Source organism: Lepisosteus platostomus, chromosome 10 (assembly GCF_059453375.1).
Source record: "Lepisosteus platostomus isolate fLepPlt1 chromosome 10, fLepPlt1.hap1, whole genome shotgun sequence".
Lineage (NCBI taxonomy): Eukaryota > Metazoa > Chordata > Actinopteri > Semionotiformes > Lepisosteidae > Lepisosteus > Lepisosteus platostomus.
The window spans coordinates 41077674-41097215 of NC_142620.1; the positions used below are offsets into that span (position 1 = coordinate 41077674).

Genomic DNA, 19542 nt, shown 5'->3' on the forward strand with positions numbered 1-19542 from the left:
TTCCAGATTTCAGGACAATTTTATTGTCGTTCATTCATTTTTATTACTATTTTTAGATCTAATCCTTTCAGTAGAATACATTTTGTTGAATTTTCAAGTTCATTACAAAATAAATTTCTTTTCAATAAATAAATATATAGAAAATAAATATAATGTACATCTCATAAATAGTTTTATCCAAAACATACACCACCTTTGCTCACAATTTAATAATGTTCCCCACACCTGGAACATTACAAGTCATTCTCAGTTCAAAAGCCAACATAACATACTTATTGACTGCTCTCAGCAGGGAAAACAATAGCTTTTTGTGTCTGAAAAAGCTGAAACAGCCTGAAGCTTAATTGCAGCAGCTTTTCTTTTAAGTGTATTTTGTTAATTGTCAGAAAGATGGGTGCTTGTCTTCCAATGATTTGTACTGGAGGTTTTCCAGTTCTAGCAAGAAAGACTCCCTTTTGGGAAAACTGATCTGGGAAATACCCAAGTTGGGTTTGGGGAACTCCTTTTTCTTGTCCTCTGTCATTTTTATTAGTTTATTCAAACGCGTTACTTCAATTGCCAGACACCAGGTGTATTCCATCTGTGTTATCAATGATGGCATCTAGCCATCATTTGCTAACATACTGTAGGTTTCTGTAGTCTATTGCATAGGCCCCATCTATGTCTTTATCAGGACCCTCCTGCCAATTGTACATATTAAACACATTACTTGATGGCAGGTTTCTGTTTGTCAGAGGCTCTTGTATTTAACTAATGGACTCCTGCCCAAGTATAGTGGATTAGACTTTGTGACTAGCAGGTGGGTTGACATTTTGACTTAATCTGGCCCATGGTTCTTGCAGTTTCTTAAATATTCAATTGATTCTGATAAGCATTTGTTAGAAAGTAAACACCATTTATGGGAATAGAATTCTGTACTGGAAGTGTTTGACTAGCCACTGCTGTCTTTCAGACTTGGTAGAGGCTTCCTACAGTGTGTCAGCAGTACACTGTTATACTGTATTTCAGTTTTATGAAATCTACTAGACGGGCTGCACTGACAATAATCTATGTGTCATCAGAATGGCTACACATCTAGCAGTTACAATGTGCCTGTTAGAGGCTTAGTAATTTACCACAAGACCAACCTGGATGGACCATTCATATAGGGGTTTAAAGACCATTTTTCTATCAGACCCTAGATTACCACTTTAAGTCTACCTCAAAAGCCACTTAAAACTCTTTGTTTGATACAAGGAAAACCACACCATAGGGGCTAGATTGAGAACAGCAGACTCGGCAGTCAGCTATGATATCTCCCAGCTGTACAGTACCAAGAGGTGCTTATCTTTTCATCCTTTCTGGCGTTATATTTGCAAGTGTTTTATTCTTCCACAGATCTTTCCTTGGCTATGTTTGTAAGGCACTTATAAATGAGGGACTAAAAGCAGTCTTTACAAACTAAGTTTGTAAAATTGCTACACAGAGATAAAGAAAGCAGAATTTAGATGGATTTCAGCCTTGAGAAGTTAGTCACCTGATCTAGGATCAAGTCATCTGACACTGTACCATTTAAATGTCTAACTGGAACAATCTGATGTGGTATTAAAGTATCTTGGTTTTTCATATTTTTGAGATGTTCTTCAGGAAAAAAGTATAACACCTGGGAGAGATCACCTTAAGACTGAGCAAGATTCAAATATTCACATGAAGTTACATGAGCTGCCAAGTTGCTCTAAAACAAATGCAGACATTTGTTTGACAACTATTGGCATTAATATTAATAGTTTCTTAACTATGAAGTGCAGTTTGTAACAGGAAATTGAAATGAATAAATCCAGGAACACACATTTATATTCATAACCTTTGTAGTGCATACTAATGATTATGCATTTTGATAACGGAGAAACAAATACAAAACACACAACTAGATGAGGGACAGAGATCTTCAAACCTTCCCCTTCCACGGTTTTCTCAAAACATGCCCCTTCCACACCGTGTGAGGAATCCTGTCACCTATATTGAAACAGGTCCCTGTAAGCCAAGGGTATCTTCTCAATCTCCACTGGCCTTGGCAGAAAATGAGTTAGCTTCTGATGTCTCTTAGTCCTGTTTCCTTCTCTTGGTGAGCCATCTTTGTTTAAGGCAACGTAATAATACCTCCCTGTGTCTGAGTGCTTGTAGAGTGTTGAAGCATATGTGTTGTACCAATTCTCTTCAAACTGCTCCCTGAACACGCATTCTGCTGTCAACTTCTTCTGCAAGAGATAGACAGGATCAAGGTTAGAAAATTATTTTAGAAAAGTCCCTAACCTAGGCAGGGAGCAAGAGGTGTTAAACAATAAAGACCCTTCTTGCTTTCCTGCAATGCTACTACATATGTACAGTAGGAAATGTTATATACAGTACAGCGTCTACCATAAGTATTTGGACAGTGAAGTCAAAATTGCTATTCTTGCTGTATACTCAAGAATTTCAGATTTGTGATGAACAGATGAATATGAGTCAAAAGTACAGAATATTCTATGTGCTTAAATATTTTAAAACAATACCATTTATTGTGGCACCAAGACGTTTCAGATCTCATTCCTCATCTAAGGAATGCACTGTCTGTGCTCTGTCTACACCTGGCTCTCACATCATCCAGTCTCTTTCTAACTTGTCACCTTTCTATACATAGTAATTTTTCCAATTCTTAATTTTACTTTATTTGTAGTTGAACATTGAATCTTTTCTTATTGTGAAAAGAAATAAAAAACTGTCCATATAAACACAGTTTTCTTGCCTTAATACTGTCTTTCTATCTTGTCTACATACAGAACATTTACTTAAGTGCACAATTAAATGCAGTATCATTTTTATGCCTTGTCCTTATTAGTAGAAACATGGGTTAGATTTTGCACTAAGAAAGGAAGACTGCAGCAAAGCCTTTTGCAGTTTTTTTTTAATGTCAGGAACTGTCTTAAAATCCTTTTACATTTCTATACCCAAACCGACCTGCACTCAGTCAGTCAGGATTCCTGCAAGTACAGGTAGTATTGTTTTGCTTAATGTTAATTCCAAAGAGACCCTCTACTGTCTGACCTCTTGTTTTTAGTTAACATTCTAAATGATCTTCAGGTTTTTAATCAGTGTTATGGTGTGAACATGTAACTATCCATCACCTATGCCAGCATTATATTGTTAGTAAAAATGTATTTCCTTGACTGTTCATTCTTGAAGGAGTTTAGCAGCAGTGCAAGCAAAGTAATCTGTGAAACCAAACTACTCTGTAGTACCTTAATGCCTTAGAAACAGCCTCTACATCACATGACTTGAGCTCTATTGGCTATTCTGAATATTATACCTAATACTGGCATGTAAATGGTTAAGGTGAATTGACGCTGTAATTTTCAAAGTTTTGTACTTGAAAGCAACGTATTTTTTTATTTTTGTGAACACCAAAACTTGAAATAAAACTAGCAAAAAAATAGGAAAATAGGCAATTAGGGTCAGATCCTTTCCATTTAGAGTAATGCTGGAGGGAAAATCTGCAAACCTGTTATAAGCATTATGATTCTTCTGCTATAGTGCATACATCATCAACTACAATCTTACATCCAGGGATTTTGAGCTGTGATTGTCACTGCGTGGGCGCCAACTTGGCAAATTGGAACAGTCTGATGACTGCAATTAGCTTTATATTCCTTCAGTGAAGCCCAGACCAGCTATGTTGAAAGCCATTGCTGATAATATGCAGATTGGATTCCTCAGATTGTTGCTGGTTAGTAATTGCTTCTGCATCACCGACTGTCTCTGAGGTTTCTATCAGTTGGTGGAACTGCTGGAATCTAGTGATGGTGGATTAAGGGATGCTGCATTCTTCATGTTCTGACCTTTATGCCAGCATCATTCCCTGACTATGACACCTCTTGCTATCACAGGGCTTGGGCCTTTGCTACAGAGTGTCTAAAACTGAAATGATGTTCCATCATCTTTGCTCAGGCCACCTGACAAGAACACATTTTCTGTCCAGCAATGCAATGTTCAAAGTAATTACTTGTTTGACAATGAGCAGCACAAAGGGGACAATCCTAGCACACTAAAAACATCAGAAAAAATGACAGAAAATACTGAGCAAGCTCAAGATAGAAAAAATAAACTCTTAGACCTTTACAATGTTTCTCATAACAATTTAGAGTTAATCCTATAACAGAGCATCAGATTAACTACTGGTCCTTTGTCTGAACTTTGATTATCTGGTATGTAGTGTGGTTACAAATTATTATTTGAACAGCGATTTTTGATGCGTTTTAAACCACATTTATTAATCCCTTTTCTTTTTTAGTATTTTGACAAAAACATATGATCGCTTTTAATTAGGTGCAAGCTGCCTTCAGTTGTGAAAAAGACAGTCAGTCACATCTTACTGAATGGATTGAAGCTGACCAAGTCTAGACACCATCAATGAAGGAAAGAAGAGTGTGAGAGCAACCATGTGTTTGACCTGGTCAGACATATTGGAGTCACAGTAAATTTCACCATTATGCAACAAGGTATACATAATTATTTGAACTCTAACTTTACTGTATAACAGAGCCATTTGTGTGCAGTGGTCCTGTGTCAAATACCACACCATGGTCAGCACAACTTTCAGCTATGATTTCAGTATAAAACTGGCTTCAAAGTCCTGCCAGTTTTCCAAAACTATTTTCCAAAAATAATCAGTTCATTTTCTTTTCCATACCACTCTTGTCTTCTACTTGATTTACACCGTTATTATTTTAAAGCCACTTTCAGACAATGGAGAGCATGTTTTGTTTCTCAGAATTAAAAACCTTAGAAAGTAAACCTTGCATAAGCATCATTCTCCATAATGTTAAGTGCACATCCCTTTCTTAACTACTTGCAGAGTAAAACTTGCTTTTTACATGTCTGGGAAATAAACTTATCTGGGGGGTTTGAGAGATGTGTGTTCTAGTTTTACACCATTTGATAGCGACAGTGCTGGTGATGAAATGAGTCTGTATCTTAACCAAATCAAGAATCCTGTACAAAGGTATAAAAATGAGCATTTATTTCTGTGATATTGCATGCTGTTCCTTTCTGAACTCCCCCTGCCATTCATCTTGGGGAGTACATACTTTTTTCTGCTTTCTATTCCTTATCCAGGCAAGTTAATTCCAAACATTAAAATATTAAATCTTCTGTTCCTCTGTATGCATCTTGTTGAGTTCATTAGAATTTGACCAAACTAGTGAACTATTTTCTATGCTATACCCACCCAGTTTTTAATCATTGTGTCTTTAAATCTTAGTCCAGAGCAACACCCCCTGTACAGGAACAATGAGGAAGCACAGGCAGGTTCCTTTAACCCACTCAGTCATCAAGCCTTTCATCTAATGACCCACCTCGGGATCGACTGTGATTGACAAGAGCTTCAGCACCCTTTATAGGAGCAACATCTCCTCACTGACATCACTACAGGCAGCCTGAGGTCACAGGAACAAAGAAAGATCTGGAAAATTTTTCCTAACCATATCGCTGGTAGAACTGAGCCAACTGTGTCTCACTGCCAAAGGAATCCCCATCACATTCTGGTAGTGACATATCCCAGACTTTAACTCTGGATGTCAAGATCATGAGAGTCTCAAATCAGGCTCTCAAATCAGGCATCTTCACCAGTCCAGTTGAGCCTTGATTTTAGGTGTACTGTATGTGTAATGGAACGAAAAATGAATTTTTGCTTCATTTGTGTTTAACTAGAACGTTTTATTTATCATTGGCTTTCTTGCCCTTTCAACTTAAATTCGAATGCCCTTTCACTGCATTGCCAAAAGACCCAATCGTATGAACATATTTCTTCTTGCTTTGCACTATCCCCCAACTTTTTCATATAAAGTATGGGCTCTCCTTAAAACAGGAAAGGTATGTTGTATTCCCTTTTGTGGTGTGACTTATCAATTTACATAATGAAAAAGAACAAACAGTGTGGCAAAGAGGTAACGTCTCACTATTATTTCTTGAGTGACAATTTCTTGGAGGTGAAATTGAAATTATGTTTGACTGTCTGGTGGGTTTCACAAGAACATCACAATAGAAGGGAAAATGTAATCACAACTGGCTTTTAATAGATACCTGAAATAACCCCACACTATATTACTCTTCCTTTTTTGCATTATCATTTAGATTATGTTCTTTACGATGACACAGTAAAAGGTGACTCAAAACAACAGCCACCATGAAAAAAATGACCTTCAAAATGTTTTCTGTAACTCTGAACTCATGTTTTATGGGACAATATGTACTATTAATGCTGGCTTCGGCAGGTGAGATGTCAAGATTTAAAATATAAATGCCATGGGAAATGGTAAAAGCTTCTACCATTGTAGTATTTTATGGCCACTAAAACCACAGATATCTTATCTGGCTGGTTTATGTAATGATGTTGTCTCACTAAAATCACAAATTCAAATTTCTTTTAGTGTTATAGTAGTCAGTTCATATTTTTATATATTCCACACTACTGTATCTTCATGGACGGATTCGTTATACACATTATTTCAGAGTAATAAAAAAAAGATGTCTGCCACAGACACAGAGCAAGTAATAGTCCCATATTATAACCCCTAAAAGCTGATTCAAGGGGGTGGCTGCAAGAACTATTTCAAAACTAAACACTGTGGAAAAACTTACTGTGAAACCAAATAGATGAGGTGATGCAGTAAGTGTTTGGTGGATTCTTTAGATCTGAGATCCAAAACTTGTGATAATTTTTATACTGCTGTAAAAACAGAGATGAGCAGAAGGCTAAAGACTTCAGCAGAAATATGACGCTCAGGTTTGCTGGGGCCTTTCTTGTTTTCACTTTCTTCTGACACATTGAGCAGAGCACCTCACACTGCCACTTAACAACTGATGCTGAAAAGAACCTGAACTGGTGCCAACTTGTCAGACATGAACACAATAATTTCACACTTAAAAAAACTAATTACAGGCTGCTTTTGTGTGATTTATGGCAGTGCTGGTGGTTTCTTTAGAACATGATTGCTCTTTTCCTCATGTTAAAGAGAATATTGATTGCTCTTCAAGTTTAAGAAAGCAACGTTCGTGTTTATTTAATGGATGTTTCTTATTTTTTTGCAATCAATATGAGGTATTGGTTTGATTATTACAAATTCATTCCTGCTTATGTAATTCTTTCCCCCAAAACAGCCGCTGAACTGACAAAGACCTGCGATGTGTTTGCTTTATGAAAATACGGCAAGACGAAAAGCATGCCTCCTGTAAATGCTGTATGTACTGCATTATTTCTGTTTTTAGCAAAGACACGAAAGTGAACTTTGAAAATAAATCCGTTATGGAAATAAAATAAATTATGGACACTATGGGAAAAAATAACTCATGGGTGTGTTTTCATGGAAAACAGTGTTCTTGGTACAGTTCTAAATGTTTCAGGAATGCACATCTCAGGGATCAACTGACACTGAGAAACCCCAATGATGTTACTGCTGTGGTTTGCATTGTCTGAGTGCCATTCAAACACTCTCCCTCACACTCCCACTAATCAGTTTACATATCTATAAATCATTAAGAATTTGGATTAGAGAACAGAGACTGTACAAATGCAACATTGGATATAACAAGTAAATAAGAAGAACTTTAAAGACATTTAATTTCACATTTATTTTTGCAGTAAAATGTAGGAATCCACCTCAGTTCCTGTTCCAAATCTGTCTTTCATGGAATGCTTTGGGGTCAGGAAGAGTAGTAAGGAGAGCTCTCTGCTGTGTTCTTGTACATCACTCAGACCAAAAAAGCTGCAATAAGTGTTATGGATCCTTGTTGTCACCTAGTGGAAGCCATTAAAAATCTAAGAATGGCCCATTGTATCACAAAATCAGAAAAGCTAAAGCACCTGTTATGTTTTACTGGTGAGTTATTGTGGGGCATATCAGAGGAACAAGACACACCACACCATTGCTCACTACGTGGTGTGTGTTCGCACAGTGAGAGGTGACTTGTGAGAAAGCCACTATTAATGGAAAAACCTCTGTAATGAGGCACACCTGGTTTGATTCAGTAATTAGCACTGAGGGAGTGAATTTCCATAATGGAAGCAAGCTTGACAGGATAGGCTCTGGGTGGATTTAGTCACTTCTTTGGACTTACAGTATTAAGAGGCTTATAAGAACAACAGACCTGAGACTATGGTAAGAATTCTTCTCATTAATGGACTGAGCCAGTTTACAGGTCTGTATGGGTCAGAAAGAAAAAACAGTTTAGGTTTGTACTAAGTTGCATCACATGAGCTGGACAGGTGACATTTGTTTGGGTACTTTTTGGCAGGCTGAAATAAGCTTAAGTGCACTCCAAAGGAACAGGATGGGCTATCTGAATCAGGGTTTACAGATGATAGGCTAGGCATTGCCTGTCACTTTTGCAGTGCAATCTTTTCTCCAAGGGAAGAGACAGAAGTCTAAATGACATAGGTTGAAACCTAACTGTTCCCTGTGTCTTAATACTGTATCTGTGGGCAGACAGATGGTCTGAGTGTGTGATTAGAGTGAAAACAAACTAGCTGCTACTGTGTCAGGGAGCAGTGTTTCTTGCCAAACAGGATCAGCTGAAAAACGTAGTGTTTGGGGTGGGGGGAATCTGAGGGTTGCTAATGCTGGTGATGAATTTGGAAGTTGTTGAAGTGACATTTGTGAAGTAGTTGTGGGGTGAGTAAAGCCAGGGTAAATGCTCAAGAGTCTGTGACAATTTCAGTAGATGTTGCTAATAGGTGGCATGGATGTAATTAAGTTAAATTTTCTAGTTTCAACTGATTAAGAAGCTGGGTGTAACTGGGGTTTGTTTAACATACACCAGTGCTTTTGTATGTTGAAGTAAAAAAACAGCAAGGAAGGTGACTGTGTAGACTTCACTGAGAGATGAACGCGTGAAACAGGGTTTCTGAGGAGGGTTCAAAAGGTGAAAGACCACTTAAAATGTGAGAGAACTAAGGTAACACACGTTGTGATTATGGTGGTATATGTTCTGGCATTGTCACATTTGGAAAGCAGCTTACGAAATAAGAGATCGTAATTAACTGTAGAAAGAAAAATAGACATCACTTAAAAGGCAGAATCAACATGGGCCAAGCACAATGTATGATACTATTTTATTGAGAGTGTCACTCCTGTATTCAGTGTGATATAAAGTATGGCATCACTGAAGCTGTAAATTTTCAGTTTGAAGTGAGTCAGTCACACTCCTTTTCCAATCTGGAATTTAAACCATAACATGAAAATTCCTAAACTGCAATGAATTGTTGTCAGACATTACCTATGCAGTTCTCCGCAGAACCCCTCCTACATACGGTTCATGCAATGTATCAAACTTACCGACCCATAGAGCTCGCCCCTCTCATTCATTCCAAGGTAAAGTCCAGCATCAACACCACGGATACTGACCAAACCAACAGCCAGGCTAATGAATTCCAGGATCCCTAAGAGAAAACAGAACTATATTCATACTCGGATCATGATGCTCCATAAAATACAGTAGGTTTACTACTGTAGTTCATGAATTGGTAACTAAACATGTCCAAAATGATTTGCTATTTTTTGTCATTTTTAAATAGTAAATTCATGACAAATCTTTGCAAGTGCAAAGGGTTATAAACTTTTGACCGAATAAGAACAAGTCAAAATGTGAAAAGTATAGAATTATCTCATGAACGCATGATGAAATTATACAATGCATTAGTAAGACCTAATTTCACAGAATTCTGTGTGCAGATCGGATTGACACATTTCACTAAGGGCATTGTACATTAGAATCATTTAAATTATAGCAACTGAACTGCTTTGGTATCAAAAAAGAAAGATTATTGGGACACTTCATACAACTTCAAAATTCTGAAAGGTACTGACAAAGTCGAACTAGAGATCTGCTTCAGGACCAACAGTGTAACTATTATCCAAGGACATCAGTAAGAACTACTGTAGGTGTGAATGCATTCCAGACTCCAATCAAGAAGCAACTTTGCTGAAGCTGTTTCTCTAGTATCCTTTATACAACAGCTAGATAAGATTCCTAGATAAAAAAATGGCAAAAAACGAAGCATTATAGGTCAAATGGCCTCTTTTCATACAGTATGTAACCCTTCTTATGTAACAAAGATCTCTGCTGCCAAGACTACACTACATAACCCTTCATGTGAATGCTGAGATGCATAAACACTAACTGCAAATCAGTAATCCATCCATCCTTTTAACCACTCCAGGGTTGTGGAGCCAGAGCCTATCCCAGCAAGCAAATGGAGCAAGGCAGGATACATCCTGGATGGGATGCCAGTTCATTGCAGGGTACACACAGACACAAAAACAAATGCTTACACTAGGGCCAAACTTCCCAGAAGCCAATTAACTTACCAGTACGTCTTTGAACTATGGGAGTAAACTGGAGCACCTGGTGAAAAACCACACAAACATGGGGAGAATATACAAACTCCATACAGATAGTACCCAAGGTCTGGAATTGAACCCAGGGCCCCAGTACTGCAATGCAGCAACGATAACCATTGTGCACCTGTGCTGCCCGAATTTGGAATCCTTGGTTGATACTGTAATAGATAAATGGGAAACATTTCCAAAGAACTTAAATTTCTAAGAAGGGGTGTTATTCCATGACAAATTAGGACATGGAACCTTTAACACACCACTTTAGCTGAGTTTCATGAAACATGTTACACTTTTTAATTTCTTTTTGACTTTTGAGGTAAGTTTTACGTTAGAATTCAGAATTTAAGGTTTTAAGCAAAACTCACTCACAATCAAACATCACGATTCATCAAGGGACCATATTTAGAATTTCTTTTTAATTACTCAATGCAATTAATAAGTTAAAACCCTGTAATGTCGTTAAAGGTGTATGACCTTTTTTCTTGACCTGTGAATTCAAAATTCTCAAAATCCCATATTTTTAGGAATCTGAAAAAGACTGCATTGACACTAAAAATATAGGAAGGTGCTATAGGCCAAAATCTTACAGCATCCTTATGAAACCTTTACTATGCAATGAAATAAGAATGCCTGGAAAACGGCAAAGTTCAGTACCATGGGAGACATTAGTTTCCCTCATAAATATTGGGAATGTCCAACTGTGAGTACAGAAGCTAAATCTGATGTTGTGTCATCAAACAGATAGTGGACTGGGAAACAAAGGTATGAGGGCCAATGTCTACCTCCTTGTATTTTTAAATAGAAATGACCAATTTTGCTTTATTCTATGCCCAACTAATATGGAATTGCCAAATGTTTAAAACTTACAGCTGCAACTGTTGTAAATCATGAGTAAAATAAGAATTGGCAAACATGCTCCTCATCTGCATATTGCAGTCTTCACGGTGCCTTGCAGAGGTATAAGTGTTGAATGGAGAAGTGCCAAAACGCTCGCTGACATCACTGAACGCCTGCAGAGCCACAGGAATTGCTATTTTGTCAAAAGCTGAGATCCTGGCTGGGGACTCCTGCTTAAAGTCAGCTATTGATTCTGTGATTGAAGGCCTTTGCTGATTGAGCCTCTTGAGTTGCTCAAGCTAATATTTTTTTAGGTATATCTTTAATACTAGTTACCTAGTTTATGTCCTTGTCTTACAGTTCCATCACAGCAGAATGAAAAACTGACACAGTAAGACAAGAAGACTAAGAAACAATAGATGGGGGATCAGGAGAGAACGAGTTGATACATTAACACCTACTTTGTTGTGATGTTTTGTTGGAAGCTCAGTGGAAATGCAATACACAACTATAGCTAGCAAAATTAGGTCTATAAAGCAATGGCCTAATAATTTAATGGGTTATATTTAAAAATATTATGAAAAATAAATAGTAAAAAGGATGTAAAGGGGACCAAGACCAAAATGAACAAGAAAAATATATACATCTCTGAGCTAAGCTTAAAAAAGCATCCAAAAGACTACTATATATGTATAAATAAATAAAATGGAGTACCTTGGAGTACCTTGTAAAGAAATAGCATATGCACTGATTATTTTACATATATACCTGTATTCAATAATGAAGGAAGTTAAAAGCAAGGCTCGGGTTTCAGAACATTGTGACATTATATTGAGTAAACTAATTGTTTGATCAGTTTTTTCACTGTGATGATTTAGGTTGCACTAGGTAGTAGCCATATCATTATTACACAATTTTTATGATTTATTATAACATTATTATTATTATTTTAATGATATTGTGATATCCACTTGGAAACTGCATGTCTTGCATGTTAATTATCTAATTTAAACATTGTTTAACTGTGTGTCCCTGTTCATGAATGCCAACACTGACAAAAAAGACTTTGCAAAACAGTGTTTTTCTTAATTCAATGTCAATTTGAAAGTGATGGTGAAACATCACTACCACTGTGCTACTCTGATGGCAACACAATTTCTAAACTGGCTTAGTGCTTACTCCTGTACGGTCTTGTAATTTAAATAATGGCACACTTAAATGAATAAAATCCACAGCAACTGTATTGCAATTGTGTTGTCTTTGTCCTATTTCTAAAACAAAGGAGTGAAAAAATGACTGGCAATCTTGTCTATGATTGGGATCATAAATGGGATTTTTTATGTCATCAGTAAGAAGTGTTCATTTCTACTAAAACGAAATCTAAGCCATGTCTATTTCAAAAGACTCCTAAGACATAACACTAACCAATTCACCTAAAACAGTCTTCCTTAACTTCCAAACACTGATATAGACAAGGAGTAATCTGAAGTATGGAGTTTTCCATCTTAAACTTATAGACATGTACAGTACAAACACACATACACTGCCTAACCAGATGCAGGGAAGAATTTGTCTTCTATTGATAAGTTGTTTTCATCTATAAATGAAGCTAAGTCTACAAAGTAATGTACAAGAAACTTCATAATCTTAAATACTTATCTACTTTCTTTACTAGAAAATGAAAACTAGCAGTCCTTTTTACAAATGCCAAAAGAGGCCCGCTTTTTTCATTCAGAAGATTAAGACATACAGAAGAGATATGAAGATAACTTTGAGCTATCACTGTTCATTTTTACATTTTAATTCACGTCTTTCCTAGTTTTATTTTATCTGTACAGTTTTACAGATAATACATTACATAAAAGGCATAAAAAGGACTATAGCTCCAAAGTAGAGAAGTATTGTGTCAAAGGGTACACACTGAAACAATTTTGAAATAAATATTAAATTAAACTTTAGCAATGACATCATTCTGTTGTTTTTAAAAACATGTTTGACAAGAAAGTACAAAATTCACTTGAGGTATGGGTCACGTGGTGTGTTTAATTCAAAAATCGGAATTCAAGTCTGAAATACAATGCCGAGTGAGATTTACTGATAGGAGTTTTTCTCAAGATGCTTTACAGCAGTGAAAATACCAAGTCAAAGAGATAAGTCTTGAGCTGGGATTTTAAAATAGATACAGATGCAGACTCCCTGATGTAGTTTGGGAGGCAGTTCCATTAGCACGGAACATGATAACAGCAGACTTACCACCCACTGTGTTAACTGTTTCACACTCTGGGAACAGCCAAAAGTTCTAAAGTTAGAAGTCCTAATTCAAGGTGTAGGAGGGGGTAGAAGCTGTCAGGAACTTGGAAAGATAAGATGAACTAGAACTGTGCTAGCAAAAAAAGTGCTAGACTCAGTACATAGTAATTTTTTTTTTTAAGAATCTGAGTTCTGTTCTGTGACCCAAATATTAGATTGTACCTGCCAATGACATTTGAGACAACTATGATTTTTAGACTTAAAATCTAGGCAAAAGATCAAGCACAATATAACTCTCAATGCAACATATAAAAACACAAAAATGAAACAAGGTTTGATGAATGAGCTGATTTTCAAACATTTCTCTGTCTTCTTTATTTTATACAGTAGATACACGCCTATATAATTGTCGGTTCAAACTCTAGAACCAAGGGTTCTCTTGGGTAGATATAATATTTAAACAATTATATATATTTATACTTCATGAAAAAAAATAGCACTAACACTATTCTATCCTAAATACAGTTACTTCTGCTTTATATGAATTAAGAAAGCAAATTGGAAATGCCTAGATCTTAATTTCTTCATGTAGGTTTTAGTCTGTATAGGACGTTTAACTGATAGTCTATGTAGCTGTGTGTCAGGAGAATAATAGTGAAAGATTAAAAAGCTGTCAGTGGATAAGATAAGCCAGGGCCAATAAGCAATCCTAGAACCATCATAGAACTGAGCCCTGAGGTACACCCGAGATATGAAGTTAGTTTAGTTTCATAATATGAAGTTTACAGTGAATGCACAATGTTCAGAAAATATGTGGGACTTAAATGTAGAAAGTGCACAGACCAAAAGCTACTATATAATCAAACAACATCCTAACAATTAACAATGTCAAAGGGTACTGAAAGTTGATACATTTCCAAACTATCCAGTTGTCACTGACAATATGGTAATATTGATTTACTGGTACTACTGTTAATACAGATATAAGGCTTATTGGTAATCAACCTTTTCAAGTTAAGTAATAGAAGGTGGCTAAGATTTAAGAAACTGACAAGCATTGCAGACTCCTGAGTTGAACTGTAAAATTGAAGTAATGTTAAACAAGTTTGGTGTTTACAATGTATCTCCGTTTAAAAGCCAATTATCAGCCACTGTCTCGTCACCCGATTGACTATTAACCATAATTAAAAAATACTTAGATAATTTCATTTGTTGCTTGTAGTTGCAATTAGTAAACTACACTATTAACACTATAGATTGAAAATAATATTTTGAGACATCTTGTTCAGCAACAGGTGAAAATAAACACACTATTTTGCATATACAGTAGTTTTCAAACCTGCAAGACTGAAATGTTAGTTAAACAAGCTCAGGGATCAGTGATTGGAAACAGCTGAAAACTCTACCTTGGGGATGATGAGTTGTGTTAAGTGAAAAGTTGTTCACCATGTTTTGTAATGAGTAGATGTTCAGTGATTTCTGGGCATGACAATTGAGCAGAGATAAGTTTAAAGGACATACAAAATAACACTGAAAAGAATATGGTCTAGCTGAAGAATGTGATTTATTTGCAGCAGAATCAACAGATGGAACACTGACACTGTCGCCTGTGCTACGATTTGTTATCTGAGTAACTATACTATAAAGATGGAGACACAAAAGCATAGCACTTAGTTCTGCTGTCTCACAACTGAAGAAGAGCACCTTCCGTGTTTCTGTGTTTGAAGGTTCTGTACACATGGACGTTTGCTCCGATTTAATTCTTCAGTCTTAAGGTGAGCTATATACAGTAGCTACAGTAGATATGAACAGGTGTCTCCAAATGGGCACCCCAATTTGTGTATATCCTTTCCTATTCCTAGGTTGGAGGCCCAGGGTGGAGTCTTGCCTTGCATCTTGTACCTAGTGGGTAAGTCCCCAGCTCATCACATCCTTCTAAGAATCCTTCTACTGAAAACAGATGAAACGTGCAACACTTTCAGAACGTTATACTTCAAAAGATACTATCATTGTTATATTATACATCACTATACTAACATTTATACTATCATCATATTAGCACTGGGCCATTTCTTCTTTGGTAATTTACCTATACAGATAAGTATATTCTTTCTAGGCCATTGCATTTTCCATCGCATTACTCCATATTCAGCACACCATAGAGTTCATAACTCTTTCAAGCACTATGAAGTAAGCATGATGGTAGCCACTACAGAAAAGATGTCTTTTGTCAAGTCTGATATAAAAGGTTTAAAAACAATTTTAGAAATGACAAAATTCCAACTAACAAAAAGAATGGACTTAAATTTAGTAGCAAGTAGTAACCAAATAGTAATTAGCACAGTTTGAAAACAAGTGACAAGTAACAGGATAAAAACAGGACCATGGACAGGTCTTTATCCAAATGCCACTACATTCTCCATTTATTTTTTACATTTATTTTTAATTTCACATTAATATACAGTACATACAGTGATGTAACCTTAGAGTTATATGCTAAATATATGTCAGTGCAAAGATAAGATACAGAAATATCCTTTGTGCAATGCACCAAAACTAATTTTTATAAACCACATAAATGGGATGTTCTCACGAGAAATGAAACACTGAAGTATGGCTTAAAAAACTAATTTTATTAGAATGGCCAGTCTACTGTCTCTGTTTGTCACTCATTTCTGTGTGCAGCAAGACTAGAAAATGCATAGCAATTAAAATTTAAACAGTGCAATTCCAGCTGACCAGCTGCAACACTGAAGGCACAACTGCCTTTGTCCTGCATGGGATAAGACTGTTTTTTAAGACTCTACTCAATTCCAGTACTCAGCCACTGTTTAAGGAGCATCTGCAAAAGAGCCTAATGCACCATGATTGTTTGATGCTTTACTGAGACTAATATCTTGAGACACTACACTGGAATTAACACATGGACTTGATTCATGATCTCAGAAAGGTTAAATCTCAAACCTAATTGGGTTCAAACTCTAGTTAGTCAATACAGTCCTCTTGTATAATAATTAATGGGATTAGCAGTTTGTCAGTATAATCTTTTATGCAAAAATATAATCCTTTACATTTATGTCAAAAGACTTTTGGAAGACATACAGGTTTGCTAAACTCTTTCATTATGTGGCATTAGAATGTAAAAGTCAAACAAAAAGTGTAATGAAAGCATTTGAAAGCCCACAGAAGAACAATATATTGAGTTAGTGAACACATAAATATAAGCGTATTATTGGCATGAGGAATGCATCGTAAACCGCAAATCATAAAATATTCTGTCAGGTTTTGTATGTTTCTAATCAGTGTTGCCCGAAACACTTCAGTTGATTGACAAAGGGTAGTATTGTTTTTAATATTCCTTTTCACCCTTTAGATAGACATGATTTATAAACTACAGAGAAATGACTTAGGTGTATTTTCCGTGAAAAGACGGCACATTTCAGTCTGAATAAATTGGCAAATGTAATGCTAAATCGCGTGTTTTATATTTTTTAGTAAGGCACCCTGCCCTTACTAAATGAAGCACACATTTCTGTTGGGATTTCGTGATGATAAAAATCAAACTCTACTAACGCGCTTGTTTTGGCTTAAAGACCAAGCATTAAACTTCCTTGAATTCCACAGTGCTTTTAATTTAGATATTTCACTTTTTTTTTTCAGAAAAGCTGCACCTGCAGAATTACCACGAACATGAAAAGCAAAAATGCACATTTCTGCGTCCTGACCTCATTTGTTTATAATTCTAATTCTAACTGTTCCTTGGGATGATTTATATTAATAGTATAATTAGTAGTGTGTGTGTGTGTGTAACTGTGGCGGCTGGATCCTTTGAACCAGTTCATAAAGAAAAACAGACCCCTTGCTGATCGCTTGCTTCCAGTGGAGCAAAGACACCCGGGTTCCCCGAAGATCAAGCAACTCGGAATTGTTCAGGCAAGAATGGCTAGTAATAATAACAGCGGTAATGAAGCAGACGTGCCAGGGTAAATACCCCTTTGAAAACTGAAATAACAGTTACCCGCGACAATGTGCTTACCTTATTCCACGTCATCTAAATTAGTAGTTAATTAACTGGATTCACTGCTGTCATTTAGGGCATTTCTAAAGTAGGTTCTCACCCACAAAGAATTTCCAAACATTTAAAGCTTTTTTCTCCAACATTTTTCAGGTGTACTTTTATTTTACATACAGTAGGCTTATCGCATGTCTTTAAAATCTGTTTTAATGCAAAAAAACTGCGCCGATTTCTTTCTGCACGAAGATCTAGTAACGTTTTTAAAAGCAAGTCCTAAACTCAACTAATAAAAAGTAAATTCTTTTGTCTTTTAAAAATACAAATTTACAGTTAATTACATTTTAAGATGAAGTTCTTAGCATATATAGTGTATATACTGAAATGTATTTGGTCTCAAAGAATCACAAGCTCCAAAGTGAGACACATTTATTCTGTCTTGCTTACCAAATCTGCTGTGGTCCTGTCTGGTCCCATGTACGGTGGCATTGGGAAATATCTCCAAATGGAAACCAGTCCTACAGTAGAGCTGCCTTCTCCGCAAAATACCTTTCAGGTGTCCAAAATCCGTAAGAGAGCCTCTTTGTAACCTCCCTTCAATCTGTCCCAATCTCTCATTCAAACCCACAGGCGACTCCGGCAGGGGAATATTCCCGAAGGCTGGAAACCCTTGTAAATCCAAATCGAGCGCCCCGAGAAAACCGCCGACTTCTGCCATCGCTCGCCGTGGGAAGAGTTGCAAGTCCAATTAAAACTTTAATCGACTCAGATATTAAAGTTTGCTCTGAAAGGTGTAATACAAACCCATATAGATGCTTTACAAATCGTAACACTTCACGCAAGGCTTCTGGCTTCCTACAATGAACAGGTTGTCAATAATATTGTTTTCATTTATCATCCCTTGCTATTCATCACTGTGGAAATGTCTGTTTATCAGATGGAAAGAGCCTTTTATATACATACTCCCCAAGCATTCACATATTGGATATTCAAATACAAGCCACGCCTGGCTGGCATCCCTACTTTACGCAGATCTATTTGCTTACTGAAGAAAAGTGTAGCTTCACTCCCTCTTTCGCTGTTATTATTTCTATGATTATAGTCAAATTCCATAAGAAATCTGGACATTGCACCTAGCCAATGGTGTGTAACAGCTCTTGGCAAACATGAGATACCGACTGATGAAACCGTACTAACATTGTGAATGCAATGCACCTTTTAACCAAGTTTCAACTTTTTTTAGGATGCATACAGTATAAAAAATTGAACTCGTTTGAAAAAAGGCAAAAATAACAGCTCTCAAACGCTCATCTCGCTTGCATACTGTACAGGAAGAACCTGGTTGTAAATGTTCAGTTGCTATTGCTGGGATGCCTATGATACAGTACAGTATGTCAAGGACTTGAATATAACTCAAAACTATCCGCAGAACCCCCCTAGACCATCTGTCCAGCCTTTTTTTTTCCTGGGAAGAAATGAGAAGCAGCAGTTTCTTCGCCAGTTCTGTGTCAAATCAAAAATGAGCTAGTCCTCAGTCCTGCAGATAGGAATTATTTGCTGTTAGTACACAATACGAGCCACTGGAGAAGTTGCGGAGTTTGAAGTTTAAATAAAAGCTTTCTCCTCCTCCTGGTTGGAAACAGGTGCTTCCTTGGTTTTTCCCTCGGTGGTTGTTCTATACTTTTAAAGCAGCTGTTAGGTCCCTGGAATGGGGCTAAAATATCTACAAGAAAGAGCTGATGATGAATTAAAAATGACCAGCACTAAAGAAAATCAAGAAATCGTTGTTTATGGTAAAGTCATGAAGTCTTAAAAACAGCCAATGCGATATACAGTAGTAATTTTTCAATACCAACAACAACAACAACAACAACAACAACAACAATAATAATAATATTAATAATAAACATAATAGGAACACAACAGTAATGTTGCAGTTTGCGTAGATGATTATGTTGATAACATTGCTTTATTATGCTATCAGTTTCTACCTTTTTAACTTTTGCTAATAAATATGATAAACAGGCAATGAAT

At 36.4% G+C, this 19542-nt stretch overlaps 1 protein-coding gene across 1 annotated transcript; it reads right to left on the reverse strand.

Moving 5' to 3' along the window:
• Nucleotides 1-19085, reverse strand: fgf16 (fibroblast growth factor 16). The gene is made up of 3 exons (XM_088649006.1): nucleotides 17956-19085; nucleotides 9348-9451; nucleotides 1-2237 (listed from the first exon to the last, which is right to left on the reverse strand). Exons 1-3 carry the CDS (start codon nucleotides 18224-18226, stop codon nucleotides 1992-1994), a joined length of 621 nt encoding a protein of 206 aa, XP_088505132.1. The 5' UTR covers nucleotides 18227-19085; the 3' UTR covers nucleotides 1-1991.
• Nucleotides 19086-19542: the final 457 nt, after the last annotated feature.

Coding starts and splice junctions, on each gene's coding strand:
- fgf16 (XM_088649006.1), bottom strand. CDS start 18,226: ATGGCAGAAGTCGGCGGTTTTCTCGGGGCGCTCGATTTGGATTTACAA. Junction 9,452..17,955: donor ACAGGACCACAGCAGATTTG/GTAAGCAAGACA, acceptor GTTTTCTCTTAG/GGATCCTGGAATTCATTAGC. Junction 2,238..9,347: donor GGGGCGAGCTCTATGGGTCG/GTAAGTTTGATA, acceptor TATCTCTTGCAG/AAGAAGTTGACAGCAGAATG.